The 17,650-nt window shown below is 50.1% G+C and overlaps 1 protein-coding gene across 1 annotated transcript in view; it reads right to left on the reverse strand.

Annotated features, from left to right (window-relative positions):
* DSCAML1 (Down syndrome cell adhesion molecule like 1) overlaps positions 1-17,650 on the reverse strand; it is a 370,444-nt gene that overhangs the window by 34,659 nt on the left and 318,135 nt on the right. Inside the window, exons 16-19 of the mRNA XM_011927034.1 lie at positions 17,486-17,556; positions 12,538-12,778; positions 9,003-9,149; positions 6,309-6,464 (exon numbers count right to left, since the gene is read on the reverse strand). Coding sequence (XP_011782424.1) covers positions 6,309-6,464; positions 9,003-9,149; positions 12,538-12,778; positions 17,486-17,556 — 615 coding nt within the window. The remainder of the gene's footprint in view (positions 1-6,308; positions 6,465-9,002; positions 9,150-12,537; positions 12,779-17,485; positions 17,557-17,650) is intronic.

Genomic DNA, 17,650 nt, shown 5'->3' on the forward strand with positions numbered 1-17,650 from the left:
TTGTCAGATGAGTAGATTGCAAAAGTTTTCTCCCATTCTGTAGGTTGCTTGTTCACTCTGATGGTAGTTTCTTTTGCTGTGCAGAAGCTCTTTAGTTTAATTAGATCCCATTTGTCAACTTTGCCTTTTGCTGCCATTGCTTTTGGTGTTTTAGACATGAAGTCCTTGCCCATGCCTATGTCCTGAATGGTACTACCTGTGGCTTCTTTTAATTAAGTCAAATAGAAAGTATTCTATTTTCCTCCCTCTATTAGCTTGACTATTACACAGTCTTTCACTACTTTTAGTGGTTCCACAATAGATTACAACATGAATCTTTAGTTTACCAAAGTCTAATATCAATGGGCACTTTTCTTCTCAGACAATGCAATGACCTTAGAGCTTCCATTTACCCTGTGCCAACCTTGCCATTGTTGTGTATTTTATTTCACTTTATTTTTATTTTTTTGAGACAGACTCTCACTCTGTTGCCCAGGCTGAAGTGCAGTGATGTGGTCTCGGCTCACTCACTGCAACCTCTGCCTCCCAAGTTCCAGTGATTCTCCTGCCTCAGCCTCCTGAGTAACTGGGACTATGGGTGCCCACCATGACGCCAGGTTAATTTTTGTATTTTTAGTAGAGACAGGGTTTCACCATGTTGGCCAGGCTGGTCTCTAACTCTTGACCTCAAGTGATCCACCCGCCTCGGCCTCCCAAAGTGCTGGGATTACACGCATGAGCCACCATGTCCAACCCCATTGTTGTTTATTTTAATTCTATATATATATATATATTTTTTTTGAGATGGAGTCTCGCTCTGTCACCCGGGCTGGAGTGCAGTGGCCGGATCTCAGCTCACTGCAAGCTCCGCCTCCCGAGTTTACGCCATTCTCCTGCCTCAGCCTCCCAAGTAGCTGGGACTACAGGTGCCCGCCACCTCACCCGGCTAGATTTTTGTATTTTTAGTAGAGATGGGGTTTCACCGTGTTAGCCAGGATGGTCTGGATCTCCTGACCTCGTGATCCGCCCGCCTTGGCCTCCCAAAGTGCTGGGATTACAGGCTTGAGCCACCGCGCCCAGCCTAATTCTATATTATACATCATCATCATCATTGCTGTTTTATGCAGCCAATATTAATTTAGATTTACCCATACATTCACCATTTAATTGCTCTGCCTTTACTTGCTGCATCACTGAGCTTCCTTCTACGATCATTTTTCTTCTAGTTAAAGAATATCCTCTGATATTTCTCTAGGGCAGGTATGTTGGTGTTACAGTCTCTCAGTTTTTATTTGTCTGAAAATGTCTTTATTTCATCTTCATCATGAAGAATAGTTTTGTTAGGTATAATATCGTAGGTTGGTAACTGTTTCCCTTACATATTTTATATATATACAAATAAATCATTGTCCTTTTTTCTGGTTTCCATTGTCTCTGACAAGTTAGCCACAATCTTATTGCTCCTTCTTTGGAGTAATCAGTTTTTTCTCCTCTGGTTGCTTTTAAGATCTCTCTCTGTTTTCTTTATAAGCTTTCATATGACATGCTTAGGTGTGGATTTCTTTTCTTTTCTTTTTTTTGAGATGGAGTCTCCCTCTGTTACCCAGGCTGGAGTGCAGTGGCGCAATCTCGGCTCACTGCAACCTCCACCTCCTGGGTTCAAGTAATTCTCTGCCTCAGCCTCCCGACTAGCTAGGATTACAGGCACCTGCCACCATACCCAGCTAATTTTTTGTATTTTTAGTAGAGACAGCTAATTTTTTGTATTTTTAGTTTCACCATCTTGGCCAGGCTGGTCTTGAACTCCTGACCTCATGATTCACCCGCCTCAGCCTCCCAAAGTGCGGATTTCTTTAATGTGTGACAATAGAGTTTGTAGTAGAGCTTCTTGAATTTGTGGCTTAATATCTTTCATCAGTTTTGAAACATTTTCAGACATTTTATCTTCCATTTCATTCTCTGTCTCTTCTTCTTTGGGATTTCTTCTCACTGCATCCTCTGTGTCCTTGATACTTGGAATATGGTCTGTGGATAATTACCAGCATCACCTGGGAGCATGTTAGAAACTCAAAATCTGAGGTTCACCTGAGACGTGCCAAATCAGGATCTGAATTTTAACATGATCCTCAAGTGATCTGTATACACACTGAAGTTCAATGTTTCTTACCTGCTGTTTTACTTTTCTATCTATTTGTTTTTCTGTGCTACATCTGGATATTTTCTTCTGCCTATATTCCAATTCACGAGTTATATCTTCAGCTATGTTTAATGTGTTATTAAACTCATCAACTGAGTTAATTTCAAGTATTAGGGTCTTTTCCCCTAGATTTTCCATTCGATAGTTTCCAATTCTCTGAAGTTTTCAATCTTGTCAAACATAATTATCTTAAAGTCCATGTTTGATAAGACCCAAGTTTGAAACCTTTGCGGGTCTGTTGCTCTTATCTGTCTTTTTTTCCCTGCTGGCTTTTGTTCATGTTTTTTTTTTTTTGTTCATGTTTTTGTTCCTGTCCATTATTTTTTATTGTATGCCAGACACAGCATTTGCAAAATAGTTTGTAGAAATAATTTGTGGCATCTGCTGATGTTATCTTCCTAAAGAGAGGATTCACATTTGCTCCTGATAGGCACCTGCAGTCTAGGCACTAGCATTCTGGGGTAACTTCAATTCAATTTCCAGTATTGGGATGATTTGAAGGTGAACTGTCTGCTTTTGGTCCACTTTTATCCTTAGAGTGCTGTCCTTCGTGGTCTCAACTCTAAGTGAGGGGGATTCACCAGACAGACCCCCACATCCTGGCAGGCCCTGACTTCCAGTTCATGTCTTTCTAGTGCTGTTCAGCTTCTCAGCCACTGCCTCCAGATTCAGCAAATGTCCCTTAGGGAAGGAGCTGCTCCAAATGTCAGGCTCACCTCTGGGGCCTCTGTTTTCCTCTGGATCCTGGCCTAATGATTCTTCACTCTCCTGCTAGCTTTCTGATGCCTTCAACAGGTGTTCTGAAAAGTAGTTTGTCCATATTTCCTAGCTGTCCTCAGCAAGAAGAAGAGTGAGTTTAAGTCACCCCATCCACCCTTGCTGGAGGTAGAACTCCTCTGATATGTTTCTCTAAACTTGTCACTGCCGTTCATCCTCAGTGCTGCTGCCCTAGTACATAACTTCCTCGTCTTTACCTCGACAGATTCTAACCGGTCTCTCTGACACTAGTCCTTATTACTCACCCTTTGCCTGCCATCAACAAGAATTACCTTCCTAAAACGTGGGTCTAGTCATGCCTCAGTTAAAGGTCTTTAAAGTGGTCTAAAATCCAAGTCAACTTTGCACTTGGAGGTCATATTGCTAGGTTTGGTATTCACAGAGGGAGGCTGAGGAGTCAGCACTGGAGCTCATTAACTGGGTCCAGCCAAGCCAGCCTGAAATCATGCTCGGACTAAGAGATCTGGACTCAGTAAATAAACCTGAATTTATGTTTGCATTTTGTTCTTTTAAATTTCTTTTGCTTTTTTCTAAATTTGCTGATATTGTTTTTCCTTTAGTAAAATTCAAAATCCTGAGGGTGGGGTCATGGTGTCTTCGATGAGGATATTTGCACAAGCTCCCACACCAGGGCTGGCATTGGACCACAGACCTGTCTGCTTTCCATGCCAACTGAGCAATAACTCTAATAACTTCCACCTGTGAACGGGAGAGCCTGGTGGAGGTGGGGTGGCTGTGGAGGACAGGCAGAGTTGACTGCTACCCTCTGCCATTCCTTCCTGGTCCTTGCAAATAGAACCTCACTTTTGCTTAGGTACCTATGTTCCTCCACACTTCAGAGACAGCTGTCTCTACTGCCTACACTAGAGGGTGTGTTGTGCTTGGGATAAATTGGCCCTGATAATTCAATTTGCTGTTTGGTGACTGGCTTAGCAAGAGGCATGTGGCCCCACTCTGGCCAATGGGAAATGAGGATAAGTCTGTTGAGGGGGTTTCTGGGAAAGTTACTTTGACTCCCAAGAGAGGCATGCCCACAGGAAGGGACTCCCTCTTCTCAGTCTGAACTCTGTCTTGTCTGGTGTGATGCCTAGGGCTGCAGCCATCTTGAAATCCTAGCAGGGGCAGCTGATATTCAGAGGATGGCAGAGCAGAAGGCTGGGAACCACTGACTTAACCAACCCTGGAGCTGTCCTACTCAGGACTTCTTGCTATGTGTGATAATAAATGTGCTTATGGCTGAAATCTGTTTTCGCTGGCTTTCACAACAAACTGCTTCCTAACAGGCACAAGTAGTTTGATGGAAAGGATAAAGTATGTGGAGACAAGAAAGCCTGGATTTGTCCCCTGTTAGTTGAGTGGCATTTGGAAAGTAGCTTTCACTCTGGAGGCCTCCGTTTTCTCCCCTGTAACATGGAAATAATGCCTCCCTCCCGGGGCTCTTGGGCGCGTTAAGTCATATTATGACTGCTGTTCTGGAGGAGACCTCATCGGACACTGGATTCTTTGTGGCCTGGGCTTCCCCTTGGAGGCTCTGATGCTGCTTCCTTTCTTTTCTTTCTTTCTTTCTTTTTTTTTTTTTGAGATGGAATCTTGCTCTGTCACCCAGGCTAGAGTGCAGTGCTATGATGTCGGCTCACTGCAACTTCCGCCTCCCAGGTTCAAGTGATTCTCGTGTCTCAGCCTCCCGAGTAGCTGGGATTACAGGTGCACACCACCACACCCGGCTAATTTTTGTATTTTTAGTAAAGACAGAGTTTCCCTATGTTGTCCAGGCTGGTCTTGAACTCCTGACCTCAGGTGATCCACCCCCCCTCGGCTTCCCAAAGTGCTGGGATTACAGGTGTGAGCCACTGCATCTGGCCTGAAGCAATCGTTTCCTTGCCAGCACCTTGGTAGCCATAAAGCAACTGCTAGTTGCTAGTACTTGACATTTCAGATGTAGTACTAGTACTTGATGAGGTACCCACTCTCCCCATTTTATCATGAGGAAACTGGGGTTCAGGAAGGCTAAGTGACCTCCCCATGAATGCCAGGCTGGGGACATGCACTTCCGCTGTATTTACCAGCGCCTTTTCCGTGCTGCAGTGCTGCCTCCCGAAGGTGAGGGGCAGTGCTTCTTTGGGCCCGGGCTCCTGCTGTGTATAACCATGTGTGGCTCTGGGCAGAGGGCTGAAGGCTCCTTGCAGGGAAGGGTGATGCTCCTAGACCTCTGGGTTCCTCATAGGGTCTTGCCTTGATCAGTTAAACAGGCAGAGGTGGTTATGGCGTAGGCCTTGCATCAGACTAGGGGGCAAGAAGAAGCCTGGGGGCCCAGGGGCTCATTTCTGGAAGCCAAAAGGTGCCTGAGTGTGGCCCTGAGGCCTCAGATGGGACCAGGCTCTAGATGCCATCTCAGCTCAGTCTCCACACTGGAGCAGGTGGCTTTGCCCAGAGCTGTCCCAGGAGGCCTTGATGGGAGGATTAATGACAGAAAAAGTAGGGCAGGCAAGTTGGTAAATATTGAATTGCTCACAGCTTAAGGGGAGATGGGGCCTGCTGTAGGGGGAGAGGGAGGGAGAGCCGGGAGATTAAGCTGAGCTGGGAGCTGGTCCAGTCACCAGGCACTGGGCAACAATGGCAGCTTCTCCACCACCACTCCCAGCCTGAGTCACTCCTTTCAACACATTAAACCCTCCCAGTGCCTTCAGCCAAATAGTTTGGGTAGGACCTAGGCTCTGGGTCTCCACATCCCTTGCAAAAACGAAGGGCGAGTGGGGAGGAAGCCATCATGCCAAGGATGTCTTCTGCTTCTGTGCCTGCTGTGTGCCAGTCACTTGTCACACCTCTTCTAGTAACAGGGCACCCGGCCCAGAGCGCTCACCTATGAAACAACTAAGTGATGGAGCTGGGACTGGGAGGGGAAGAAAGTGGCAGGGCTGGAGGCAGGAGCCTAGAGCCCACCTCTGTGGGGTGACCACAAAGTCCATAACCCGGGATGTGCTGAGCGATGCTCCTGCTGCCCCCCAGCCCCAACGTCTGTATCCAGAGGAAAGCAGGCTGAACCTGTCAGGGGAGCAGATGCCACAGAGAGAATGCCCTTGGGGTTGGGGGAGAGGGTTTCTCTGGCCTCTGATTCAGTGCTTCAGAGAGCAGGTGTGTGTGGGGAGGCGGGGGGAGGTGCAGGGAGGTTCACATTGCTTATCTGCTCGTGCATGAATCCTAGAGCATTTCCCCCGAGTCCTCAAGGCCACCCTCCAATGGCTCAAAGGGCAGGAGAAAGGACAGTACTCTGCTCTCGCCCTGCCTCCTGGGGTGGGGTTGGGGGTGAGCAGTGGGCAGCAGGAGCAGCCTGTCCCGAGGAGAGGCCTGGACTCACCGTCCTCCTTGGTCTGGATGTAGAGCGCGCTGCTGCGCACGCCGTCCCCAGCCTGGGTGTAGGCCAGCACCTGGACGCTGTAGTTGGTGAACTTCTCCATGCCCCGCAGCTCCACCCGCTCCCGTGTGGTGGTGATATTCTGCATCTCGCCCCACTCTGCCAGAGACCAGCAAACTCTGAGGGCCCAGCTCCATCAGGCTGTGGCCCCTGCTCCTACCCCTGCTGCCTGGGCTCTGCTCACACCTACTGCACAGGCTCAGCCCTCAACTCCATGGAGGTGAGGACTAGAGGGTTTTTCACCTTGAGGTACCCAGGAGCAGATGTGGGCCACTGCCCCTAGGCCACGTCTCTCTAAGGGCCCAGTGAGGGCGAGCCGCAGATGCTGGCCTGGACCCGGCCTCAGTTGACTTTGCACCAGTTTCACCTGGACATGCTCTTTAAAACACCTCTCTCTCTCCATCTCTCCAAGCAACACTTCTCCCTCCCGCTACCCAACTCCCTTCCCATGGGAGAGCCTGGAGTGGCTTGGACCTGGATAGAGGAGGTCCGGTCCAGGAGGCACAGCTCAGCAGCCACTCCTCCTGCTGCCCAGCCTGCCTTGGGCCGCCAGACCTCCCTGGGTAGTTATCGACCTGAGGATGACGTGTGACAGGCTAAGGCTGCCTCTCTTGCCTCTGACTACTCCTGGGCCAGCACCCTGGACTCCCAGTTGGGTTAAGGGGCTGAGTGACCCATCTGCCTTCTCCCCACCGTTGGAGACACCCAGCCATTCCCTGCACAGAAAGCCTGGGTGAGGCTGGTGGAGCCGATAGGCTCAGCCACGAAGAGCTGGGACGCTCCTGAGGCTTAGGGAGGGCCCAACTTCCCGGCCCTGCAAGGACCTTCTCACTTCTCATAGACTCTAAAGAGGAGCTTAGGGAGACGGTCCCATGAGGGCCAGAGCTGTAAGAGGAGGAAAAGGGACAGACTCTGGAGCCTCCCACTAGGACTGCTGGGCTTTCAGAAAGACAGGTCCAGTAACAGGCCGAAGACCAGCCTCATAGACATGAGTTCCTGGAGACCCCCCTCCCAGCACCTCGTGGATGGTCCAGGGCAGGCAAAAGGCCAAGGAAGAGGGCCTGGCCAGGGAAAGCAGTGCTGCCAGGATCCAGAGGATGAGAAGGCTGTGCCCAGCGTGAGAAGACTCCAGGTCAGTGCAGGAGGACCTCCAGAGGCCGGAGCAGCAGGGCCTTCTTCTCCTGGAGTCAAAAACAAGGCTGGCCTGTCCAGGACTGGAGCCAGAGAAAGGGCAGGAAGAGGGCAGCATGGTCAAGTGTCCAGCTGGTCTTTGGGGATTACCGAGGCAAATACATTCCTTAGGGGCTACGCTGGAGAAGCCCACAGGCTTGGAAAAGAGGAAGCAAGTTCTGGAAAACAAGGAACCACCCTTTACCTGGTTCCACACGAATATGAATGTAATGAGGTCACATTGTGAGCAGCGTGGCCTGGCACTGCACAGCAAAAGAATTGGGGAGACCTTCAGGGAACTCAACCTGAGCTAGAGCCCTCTGCTTTTTGTGGGAGAGAGTGGAAGTGGTGGTGGGGAAAGATGCTTCCTACGACAGAGTGTCTGGGCAGAGCAGAATCTGGATGGGAGAAGGGACCGTAGTAGCGCTGGACAAATGACTGTGAGCTGGATTCCAAGGTCCTCCAGGAAAGAAGAGAGGGCCCAGGGGGCTGGGAGGCAGAAGCCAGAATGGGGGCAAACTCATTTTAGTCCTTTGTGGTCTATTGAGATGACTAAGGCCTTCAGTGGAATGTTTCCATAATTTGGGACACTGGTCCCCTGACCTGTGTGAGCTACAAGCCTCCAGGTTGCATGAAGGTCTGTGTACACCAGTGGCGGGAGCTTGGTGTGTCTGTAGGATGCTATTCAAACCTGTTTGCACATTCCAGGGCGAGGAGGACATTCAGAAGTTTGGGCCATCTTACTGGTTTCTCTCCATTTGCCATTCCTACCCCCCAGCTCCACTATGTGCACCTCTCTGCCCTTCTCTGGGTCCTGGGAGGCTTGTTTGCACAGAAAACACACCTTGCTGCATGCCTGGCTCCAGTTGGGTTTGGCCAAGGGAGGCTCTCCCTGGGTTCTGGTAGCCCTGCTTCCTCCCTTTCCCGCTTGGCCTTAGGTGCTGATGGCTTCCTGCTGATGCTCATCCCAGGTGCCCACCTCCCTCCTCAGTCCCTTCATTAAACTCTTTGATCACCCCATTTGAATGTACCGACTATTCCCCGCTGGTATCTGACTCACACAGCCATAAAGGCCTAATATCAACACGTGAAACTACAAAAGCTGATCTGCCCCTTTCATGCCCCCAATACTTCCCCAAACACACACTGTTGTCTGGGAGTAGCTGGGCGTCTCCTTCCCACCCCGCACCAGAGATGCCACCCTGTGTACCACCACCCACCTTGCCCCGGCCTCTGACCTCAGTTGAACACAGAGGTGTGCAAGTGAATCCCGAGCCCCTTCCTCACTATCCCCTGGCCCCTATAGCCATTATCATCCCCTTGTGGCCTCCCCATGTGGAGAAGAAGGGGCTGTACTTCCCCCTGTCATGCCGTGGGAGGGTGCTTAGCTCTAAATACACCTGGGAGCAGACCCCACTGACCCTGCGCCTCTCCCCTGAGGCCCAGCCATCATCCCAGCAGACTCACCCCCATCCACGTAGAGGGACCAGAAGATGACCCGATAGCCTTTGAGGACGCCATTGAGGGTGCTGCGCGGGGGCTCCGACCAGGAGATGACGGCCACGTCAGAAGTGATGGACAGGGCCCGGACGTTCTCAGGGGGCTGGCTGGGCACTGCATGGGGTGGGGGGAGAACCAAGGGTCCAGTCAGTCATGGGTGTGAGTGAGAGTACAGCAATTATGTCCCAGGCTGGATATCATGGTCCAACCAGAGGAGCGTCCAGTTAGACAAGTGGAGGGACCTCCTGACTCGAGGGCCCTGAGAGTGAGAGTTGGGGCAGGGAGGCCAGGAAGTGAACCGAGTTTCCTTTCCTGGAGATTGGGGCAGACAGAAATCTTTACAGACTTGGTTCCTTGTTCTCCGGGTAGCACATTCCTGGTTGTGGTTAAATCCTGGGGAAGAAGGTGATGAACTCTGGGCATGAGCCCCTAGGAATTCCCCAGCAGGCCACTACAGCCCAGGGAAATCCTGCTGTGATGAACGTGACAGACCCGGAAGGCCACCAAGCCAGCCCTGGAGGTGTCTGCAATGCATCATCTCATCTGATGGCTGCCCGCCCCTCTGTGTCGTCTGACCAGGGGTCTGGGCCAAGGCCTGGTTCTACGGGCTCCTGTGTCCTTGTTCCAAGCTGAAGGGAAGGCAAAGAAGGGAAAAGGACTTCAGCTAACCCTGGTGCAGGAGAGGAGCTTCCACCGGGACCTCGGGACCTCTGGGACCATTAAACCTTCGCTCATGCCCTTGTACTCGAACACACTAAAAGGCCTGGATGATGGGAAAACACTCTCTGAGACCAGCTTAGGTGCTTCTCCTGCCAGTCATGCTGTCCCTCATGAGAGCCACCTTTGAGTCTAAGCTGAGGCTCACCCTGGGGCGCTGTGCAGCCTGCCCCTCCTGAGACGACAGGCCTCCGAAACCCTATCCCCCGAGATCCACATCAGCTCGGGGGAACTCTGGTGGCACTTCCTGCTGGCATCCGAGGGCCAGGGACAAAGCGCAAGACAGAGTCTGCTTTGCTCCGAGTGGGAGAAAGGAGGCACAGACTGGCTGGAAGGTAATTAGATCCCATTGCCCCACAAGAGGCAACTCTAATTTTTATGAGCATTTAAATGATAATGCATCATCCTAACGATCCTCTTTGAGAATGATTATTGTTTCATATTACTTAGGTGTAAAAATATAAGCACCATGTAATTAGGGACCCAGTGTAATAAACTAATACAGATCGTCCGTTCGAACAAAATGAAGGTAATATAATTATGGAAAAGACACTATTGCTAAAGCAGGGGCCCTTGAATACCCCAGGAGGAGTGCTAATATTGCCAGGAAACGATCAGGATCTGACAGGCTAACGAGGGCCTTAATTAAGTATGAAAAACTGCTGAGCAAATGCTGCTGGAAACTTTCTTCTCCCCTCTCCCCCCTTGTTTTGAAAATGACTCCATAGCCCATGCTGATCTCTCCCTATTGGAAATTCCAGGGGCCCCCACGAGGCAAGGGAGGTGGTGTTTGCACAGAGGCCAGAGGTGGGCCTGGTGGTGCATGGGAGCTTAGCGTTAGGTGGGGCAGGCTGGCCCCGGCTTGGGACAGCTGTTCCCTGGACACACCTTCCTAAAGTCTCCTGCATCTGCATCGCTTGTTCCTGCATCCAGCCTTGCTCCCAAGCAAAAGGGAGGCACAAGGTGAAGCAGGAAGGGTATGGGATTCAGAGATTTTGATCCAGACTCTGTTATTTTCCGGATAGATGGTTCTTGATGAGTTAATCTCCTTGAGCCTTGGCCTCCCTGCACAGATAATGGTGCGACTCTTGGTGCTATGATTCCCAAAGGTGCTCCCTGGACAAGCAGCATTACCTGCGAACTTATTCCACATAATGCGTCCTTTTTTTTTTTTTAGAGATGGGGTCTTACTATATTACCCAGGCTGGACCCCTGGCTTAGAAATGAACATTCTTGGCCCCTACCTCAGACCTGTTGAAGCAGAAGCTCTGGGGGGTGGAGCCCAGCAACCTGCATTTCCCAGACCTCCAGGAGGTTCTGCTTTGTGCTCAGGGCTGAGAACCACGTGTTAGGCCACTGCTCAAATGAACACTCCTGGCACTAAGAGGAGACAAGCTGATCTTCCTCAACCCAGCCAGGCCCGAGGCCAGCATCTCAGGGTGGGAGGGATGGAGAGGGATAGCGAGGGCCATGGGCTGAGGGCTTGGTTGCGGTGCAGCTCTCCTCCCTCCCCCTGAACTTTTCTGCCATGTGCCTCTTTCCTTCTTTCAGTTCTCCCTTCTTCTCAGGTACTCAGTGCTCTGGGGCTATTGAAGTCGGCCCCATCTTAAAGCCCAGCTTTTGCCCCAGAATCATGAAATGAGAATCTCTGGGGTTGAAGCCTGGCATCAGTATTTTGAAAGTTCCCCAGATAATGCCAACTGGTGGCCATGTTGGGAACCATTGGTAAGAGCGTATCTACTTTCAGGTGTTTCTGACCTAATGTGTCCCCCATCCCCTGGGTGCTGCGTTTTCAGAGAGGGCGAGGTAGCGGGAGGACATTGCTTCCTCTAAAGGAATGACTCTCTAGTGGTGAAATGCTTGGTCTCCTGATGGGAATGGGGAAATGGCATTCTGCCCTCTGGACTATTGGTTTTGCTCTGTTGGGGTGGGGTGGGCAGGCTCTGACTCAGCGGGGCTTTAGTCTCAGACCCTAGTTTTGGGTTGGGGCATCAAGAAGGAAGATTGGAAGAATGTTCTGCTGCTTCTTTATTCTGCTCTTTAGGGGACAGAGGTCAGCCTGGCCCCTTCTCTGGGAGCATCAAGGGCCATGTCCTTTTTCTCAACCTGGTGCAGGCTCAGGTACCAGCTGGCATCTTCTCTGTGCTTGGAGAGTGGGCATGTTCCTGCTGCTTCCTAACCCTCTCCTCCTGGAGAGACAGGGCCCTTTGATGTACTAATCAGAGTGTGGGGTTCTCTCCAGTCATCGAAGAATGAAGACTTAAAAAGCTGGGCTCTAAATCCTCTGCTGCATACACGTTAGGATTTCTTAACTCCTCAGCTTCATCTCAGGTAGATGGTGGACAGGTTCCAGGCTAGAACACAAAGGCAACCTGGCTCCTGCCCTTTTTCCAAGAAGTTGTAAAAGAGGAGAAATAGGACCCAGGTGTAGAGGGAAGAGAGAGGGGTTAGGGCGCCAGGAAGAAGGAGGAAGGCCGAGGGAGAAGCGTGAATGGGGAGACAGGTGGACAGGCAAATTCTCAGACAGGCCAACAGGTCGACAGAGACCGGATGAGTAGAGTATATCAGTCAGAAGGAAGGAGAGGCCCAATATGCTGAATGGGCCATGCATCCCTCAAAGAGCCACTGGACGAGAGGAAATGGCTGGGATGCAGGGAGCCTGTGTGGACCACAGGACCAAGATGGGGCCCAGGGGCAAATGGAGGGACCCACAAGCCCTCTCTGGCAGCCCTGGCTCTGCCTATGGTGGGGATCTGTGCCCACTCCCCTCTGCTTGGGCCCTCACCGTCCTCCAGAGTGGTGGCATTGATCTCGCTGGATGAGGGCCCCGTGCCAGCCCGATTGAAGGCCTGGACCACCACCCCATACTGGGCGAACTTCTTGAGGTTGTCCAGGGTGTAGACCTCGCTGTCCCCTGTGGCCTTCATCTCCACGATGCTGTACTGCCCGTTGCTGCCGGGGCTATTCTCTCTGTAGCCGATCTGGTAGCCCCGGATGACACCGTTCTGCAGCTCCTTCTTGGGTGCCTGTGAGCATGGGGAAGGGGTGGGGACAAAGAAATGGGACACTCTAAGATGATGCTCTTAAAACCAAAGTCAGATCATGTCACTCCTCTGCCCCAGCCCTTCAAAGGCTCCTGTCTCACTCAGAATGAAAGCCAAAGTCCTTACGATGGCTACACCGCTCTGTGTGACCTGTGACCTCCCCTCCCATTACTTCTCAGATCCCCTCCTGTGCCCCTCGCTTCCTGCGCCCCAGCACTCTGGCCACATCCCCATCTCAGGGGAAACACTCCTCCCCTCTGCCGCGTCCTTGCTGAAATGCCTCTTCTGAATGAGGCCTTCCTTAACTCCTTATGTAAGACAGCTCCCTGCCTCTCTCTGGCACTCCTTAGTTTTCTTCCTGGTTTATTTTCCTCCACAGCACATAGCATCATCTGACAGTCTATAAATTCCACTTATGCATTAGTGAAATTTGCCTGTCTGCCTGCATTAGAACGGAAGCACCGTGAGGACGAGGAGTGTTGCCTGCTTTGTTACTATTGCACTCTCTCTGTCTAGAATGGTGCCTAGCATACTATGGGCCCTCAGTACATATTGAACGAATGAACGAATGAATGAATGAATAGGAATATCATTTGGCATGGGTTCAGGGGCCTGGGGAAAATAGAACAGCAGTCAAAAAGTAATCAGATGGAGAGGGAGGTGAGCAATTAGAAGAAAGAGTCCCGAGATACCACTTCACGTCCATTAGGATGGCTCTTATAACAATAATGGAAAATAAGTGGTAGTGAGGATGGAGAAAGGGGAACCCTGTACATTCCTGGTGGGAGTGGAAAGAGGCGCAGCTACCGTGGAAAAGAGTTTGGCAGTTCCTCAAAAAGTTAAACATAGAATTACCATACCACCCAGCAATTCCTTTCCTAGGGTTTATACCCCAAATAATTGAAAACAGGGATTCAGAGAGATACTTGTACACTCATGTTCAACGCAGCATTATTCAGAATAGCCAGAAGGTGGAAGCAACTGAAGCGTTCACCAGGAGATGAGTGGAGATGCAGAATATGATATTGCAATACAATGGGGTAGTATGCAGCCATGAAAGAGAGAGAGCACCACCATCTGTCACAACATGGATGAACCTGAAGACACTGCACTAAGAGAAATAGGCCAGACCCAAAAGGACAAAAACTACTGTCCGATTCCACTTAGGAGGTACTTAGAATAGTCAAAATCAGAGAAGAAAATAGAGAGGCTGGGAGCGGTGGCTCACGCCTGTAATCCCAGCACTTTGGGAGGCTGAGGTGGGTGGATCAATTGAGGTCAGGAGTTGGAGACCAGCCTGGCCAACATGGTGAAACCCCATCTCTACTAAAAATACAAACAATTAGCTGGGTTTGGTAGCACCCACCTATAGTTCCAGCTACTCAGGAGGCTGAGGCAGGAGAATCGCTTAAACCCAGGAGGCGGAGGTTGCAGTGAGCCAAGATCGACAGAGAGAGACTCTGTCTCAACAAAAGGGGGGTGGAATAGAGCTTTCATGGGGAGCTCATGTTTCATGGGTTTTCAGTTTGAGAGGATGAAAAAGTTCTGGAAGTGCTAGTGGTGATGGTTGTATAACACTGTGAACGTGCACTGAACTGCACACTTAAACCTGGTTCAAATGATAAATTTTAAGTTATATGTATTTCATTAAAACTAAACAAAAAAAGATCCCTGACTTTCACCTAGGCGCAGCCCCTCTGGGAACGCTAAGACTGCATTGCCCCAGACACCACGGTCAGGGACTGGGGAACGGTGAAGGCTGAGGCCCGAATGAACCCTGGATGGAGGCACAGAGATGGCAAGGACTTGGAGGCTAGAAGGGGGCTGGTGGGAATGAAGACTGGGCCCGGTCAGCCAGGAGAATGGAGAAACTCCACCGGCATCAGTCTGGGGCTGGAAAACACCCTCACCCCAGGCTCGAACCCTGGCACACGCACACCTCAATCTATCCATTCACACCCAGAACCAGGAACACGTATCCAGACCCATCAAAGCAAACATCTTAATCCACACCTCCACTCCTGACCAGATACATTTAGATCCACGAATAGAAATTGGCTCCTTTAATGACCGGGCCTGCCCATCTATAAATGGAGACAGAACACCCACCCCAAGTGCATTTAAAAACAGCTTGAATCAGGGTTTTAAAGACAATGAAGTTAATTTAAAAGCCCACCTTTTATTGTACTAAAAAATAGTGAGATCAAAAACAATTAAGTTAGTAAAACAGCCCTACTGTTTTTTTTTTTTTCTAGTCAATGAATGTTTTAAATGAACTGCATCTTAAAGCTCACTGTTAACTCAATAAAATGAAGTTTTAAATTTAACATAATTGTTTTGAACTCACTAAATAGGTGTGTGTCTGTGTGTGTGTGTTTAATTGACTTGATTCTTTGTTGCTGCTTCAGTGTTTCTCTCTGCACTTGGACAGTCCTGCTTGCTGGTCTGCAAGTGGACACATTTTTACATTTCTTGTATCTACACATGTATGTCTATGCACACGCGCACACACACACACACACATACACACACACAGACATCCTTTAGAGATATAAATGTATCTTCAAAAGCCTGAGACTTTCCTCTTCAGGTCGACACCCATTCTCACATTTCACGTAGGTATATCTATACCGACACACATTGAACATCATTAGACTATGCCACAGACTGCCTACATGCCCAGAGCTATGTATACCATGATATATACCTGCATACGTGGCCACATCAACATATACTGACAGGCCTCAGACAGGCATACAGGCGCACCCCAATCCATCCATCCAGATAGATTCACATATTTATACAAATCTTCACAGATCCTTCCTCCCTCCTTCCTCTCTCTTTTTTTCTCTCCTCCTCCATCTCTTCTCTCTTTCTCTGTCCCCTGCCTCTCCAAACAGCCACAGTCAGGATTTAAATCAATCTTAACAATATTTCTCTGACGCATTAAGAAATCAATAGGGCTGATTGCAAATTTATGTCATAAAGCAGGGGCGATCCATCTCGTGGAAAGGGCCTTAAAATGAAGTGACTTATCTTCAAGTGAATCTTTATTTTTCATTAATCTGTTTCTCAATGTTAAAAAAAAAATCCCCTGAGAAGTCAGTCCAAAATTTATTGACCATCTGGTTCATTCTGAAGTTCTAACTTTCTAATCAATTTTATTTTTCATTATGAGACTTTGGAGAAATAAATCTGATTCTAAATTTTTATCGACCTGTGGGTCAGAGCTTTGTAGCCCGACGTTTCAGTATTTTACATATTTATTCATCCCTGCCCCCACCTCCTGGCTGCCTTGGAGTATTTCTAGGATACAGGTCCACAGCCAGGACACAGCCAAGAGTTTGGGATTGGATGCCAGGCCTCACCCCAGTTTCTGAGGAGAGCCCTGGAACCCAGATCTGAATCTGGAGAGGAACCCTGGCTCCAGGTATCTACTAGGTGGGCTGCCTCGAGGAAGGACCAACCGCCCAGCCCTACCTCGCTTTCCTCTTGGTCATGCCTCTGGGAGGGAAGGAACCGGGCTGCTGCTATGTGTATGAGTGTGAGTGTGTGTGCATTGGTCTTAGGAAAAATATCACCAGGTCCTTCTGAATCCCTCTCATTCTCAAGTCTACCTTTCTAAAGAGCCCAGAAGAAGGACTCAAGCACCTGGGCTTTTCCTATAAGGAGAAGAGTCAGAAAGTCACCATGGATAACTGGTCCCTGATGAAGACAGGCAGCCCCCAAGCCCCACTGTTAAGATGGGAAAGCTCCAGGAAGAACACAGACAGCCCTGAGAATGCTCTCTGATCCAGAGCCCTGTGCAGTGGCTGTGGAGGGAAGGCTGACTGGGGCTGCAGACACTGTGTTGCAGTCCGAGCTCTGTCTCTGCTAGGCAGACCATCTCACCTCTTGTCTCCATGGCCTCCTCTGGTGGAAGGGGATAAAAGTGCCTTCTCTCGCTGCTCCCCAGGAATGAGGAGAGGGTCAGATAAGTTGGTAAAGAGAAAGCACTTGGAGACTGGAGGATGCAGTGAGACAGGAAGTCCCTGGATTGCCAGCCCTTCTGTGCCCCTGGAGGGGTTTGGTGATAGGGCCAGAGGCTGCTCAGGGAAGCATTTCTGAGTCCTGCTCAAGGTCATTCTGTTCTGTTTCCCTGCCCAGCTGTGGAATCTCCCCTAAGATTTTCTTGAAGTGACAGATGCTTCAGTCACCCCCTCTATATTTTACAGGTCTTTGCCCTTAGAAATGGCTGTAGCACATACTGGTCTCTTTTCTCCACAGTTCCTCCACCCTCAGAGGTAGGGAGGGCAGTTATACTTTCATCCTGATGTTAGAGAGGAGGCACTTGGCATACAATCAAATCTACTTCCAACCTTATTACAACATGTGGGCTTTGGAGGATGGGCCAGCACAGCTGAGGAACCATCTTCCCTCCTTGGCACTGCAAGTTTTTCATTCCACCCCAGGCAGAGACTCCCATCAGAGAACCAGGGAGGAGAGGGAAGTGGGGGTTATTGGGCCGGGGGGACCTGCCCCTTGCCTCCCTCTCCTTCCACCCCTCAAATATCACTAGGTTTAGTGACAAAACAGGCATGAGCATCATATAAGACTAGAGACTAGCAAGCCTGCTGGGAGCTTCTGTCCTAGATTGAGGAGAGAGGAGGCAAGGAGGCATTCCAGGGGAGATACCTTAGACACACTTACCTTCCAGGTCACCTGGATGCTTTGTGAAGTCACTGGCTGCAAGGTAACATCCATGGGGGGCCCATCAGGAGCTGAGCAGGGTAGTGGGGAGGAGAAACATTACAAGTCAAGACCTGGAAGAGGAAGGGGTTTTATGTTCCCACTCCCATTCTCCTGAGCAGGAGG

Source organism: Colobus angolensis, unplaced genomic scaffold (genome assembly GCF_000951035.1).
Source record: "Colobus angolensis palliatus isolate OR3802 unplaced genomic scaffold, Cang.pa_1.0 Scaffold7, whole genome shotgun sequence".
Lineage (NCBI taxonomy): Eukaryota > Metazoa > Chordata > Mammalia > Primates > Cercopithecidae > Colobus > Colobus angolensis.